Source organism: Brassica oleracea, chromosome C3 (genome assembly GCF_000695525.1).
Source record: "Brassica oleracea var. oleracea cultivar TO1000 chromosome C3, BOL, whole genome shotgun sequence".
In the NCBI taxonomy this organism is placed as follows: Eukaryota; Viridiplantae; Streptophyta; class Magnoliopsida; order Brassicales; family Brassicaceae; genus Brassica; species Brassica oleracea.
Genome location: NC_027750.1, coordinates 53,679,298 through 53,681,472, shown reverse-complemented (window position 1 = coordinate 53,681,472; position 2,175 = coordinate 53,679,298). Strand labels below are relative to the sequence as shown.

General features: G+C 38.3%; 1 protein-coding gene across 1 annotated transcript; it reads left to right on the top strand.

Moving 5' to 3' along the window:
- The first annotated feature begins 548 nt into the window (after positions 1-548).
- On the top strand, positions 549-1,004 carry LOC106330927. Its single transcript, XM_013769315.1, has one exon. The coding sequence runs from the start codon at positions 549-551 to the stop codon at positions 1,002-1,004; it is 456 nt and encodes a 151-aa protein (XP_013624769.1).
- The last annotated feature ends 1,171 nt before the right edge of the window (positions 1,005-2,175 follow it).

Sequence of the window (2,175 nt, the reverse complement as noted above, 5' to 3'; positions counted from 1 at the left end):
ACAAGTGGATGCTGCTGGAAAGTTCAAGTATGCATTTGTGGCTTTTGGTCCATCGATAAGGGGATTCTCATTGATGAGGAAAGTTATTGCAGTAGATGGTACATTTCTGAAGAGATGTTTATCCCTTATCTCAGCATGGAATTAGCAGGATCCATCTGCTCCGCAACATCACTCCTACATATTCAAAGACTGGTATGCTTCCTCTGGTGGAAAGCGATGCTGATGCTTACACGTGTCACGAGTTCTGGTTAATCTTCAAGGACATAAAAGGATAAATGTCCTGAATTGGCCAAGTATCTGGAAGATTCGGATTTTAGGAAGTGGGCACGATGCTTTGCGCCTGGGGACAGGTACAATATCATGACTACCAACATTGCAGAGTCTCTCAATTCTATGTTGAAGCTGCCTCGTGAGTTGCCACTCTCTTTGAGACGATCAGATTGACACTCACCACTTGGTTTTTTGAGCGACGCGAAGCGGCTGCGAAACATAAACACCTAGTTACTCCAAATGTTGTGCAGAAGTTGGTATCCAGGTTTGGGGCTGCAATGGTGCTGAATGTGTATCAAGTTGATCAAAACGAGTTTGAGGTGAAGGATGAAACTATGAAGTATGTTGTTGATTTAGAGAAACGGCATTGCACTTGTAATGTTTTTGACATTGACAAGATTCTCTGCATTCATGCAATTGCTGTTGCTAAGTATATTAAGAGAGATGAAAACCGTTACATTGATACTTCTCACTTGACCGAAACGTGGGCTAAAGCCTATGCCGAAAGCATACACCCTGGTGGAGAGTTGTCAACGTCCACCTATCCAGCGAATATTGACGAACTGTCTTGCCCACCTCCAGCTACCAAAAAGAGAAATGGACGTCCTCCTACAAAGAGAAGGAGATCCGTTGGCGAGTTTGGTGTTCCTGGATCTAAATCTCAGTCCCACAAGTGCAGCAGATGTGGCATAGGAGGACACAACAAGATCACATGCAAGAGGCCTATAGGATGAAGATCTTTATTCATCGTTGCTCTGTTCTTTTTCATTACCATGTTTTTTACATTTTTATTGATCATTCATGGATGTTAGTTATTTGATGGTTACATGATATGGACCAGACCACATATACATTTGCCTTTTGAAACCCTATTCTGAGTAAGTATGATGTCTTCCAACTTTTGTAATATACAACCTAGGTTTTAATGCATTACTCTCTAAAACTCCAAATCACAATTTGAAATTTCCTTATTTTTTGTACTATACAATCTTATCTTTTGATCTCATTTCAATTTTAGTTCAAACTTCTTTGCTAGAAAGAAACACAGTAATATTCAACTATTCTGGAATCTCATCCTGAAACTTAGAGTTTCTTTCCAAAGTTTGTAATATAACGTTTGCGGTTAAATTCATTTATGTGGACACATATATCAGATGATTCACCTCGGCCTAGCGGCTAAACCACCTATATTTCCAAATCTGAAACACTTGTCCTGACCTTGGTTCGATACCCCTTGGAATCAGATTTTTTTAAAAAATTATAGTTGAATACAGATAAAAGAAATATATTCCGTTACTTACTTCACCTAACGATTGAAACACACTTGGTCTAGTGGTAGACCTTATTCCGCCTTTCCTCCCAGACATTTCAGGTTCGAATCCTGGGAGATGTGTATACTTTTATTTATTTTTTCTCCAAATTTTGCTAATCACAATTTGTACGGTTAAATATGTTTATGTGGAAAAATCTACTAGATGATTCTCCTCGGCCTAGCGGCTAAACCACCTATCTTTCAAAACTGATACACTTGTCCCGACCTGGGTTCGATTCCCCTTGGAATCAGATTTTTTTTTTAACGGTTCCTTTCTAAAATAGACATCATATATCTCAGTAACCGTTTAATAATCGAAAAATTACTTTCTAAACCATTTTATAGTAATCGAAGGGTTACTTTTCGTTCTATATATACAAGGGGCGATATCATATCTCTTTTTTTACTGACTTCATTTCTTCTGTGTTTATTCTTTTTGATCTGAGTTAGTTTTTGGTTTTTCTCATTCATTCAATTTACAAAATTTTCTCATTCATCAAGTTTCAATGGAAGGTTCAAAGAAGATGATGAAGCGTCCCATAAAGGAGGTTTACGGATCTGATGCTTCCGAAGGTTTCAACAAAGGAAAGGCG

Excerpts from the sequence above, each read along its gene's own strand:
- LOC106330927 (XM_013769315.1), top strand. The coding sequence starts at position 549 with ATGGTGCTGAATGTGTATCAAGTTGATCAAAACGAGTTTGAGGTGAAG.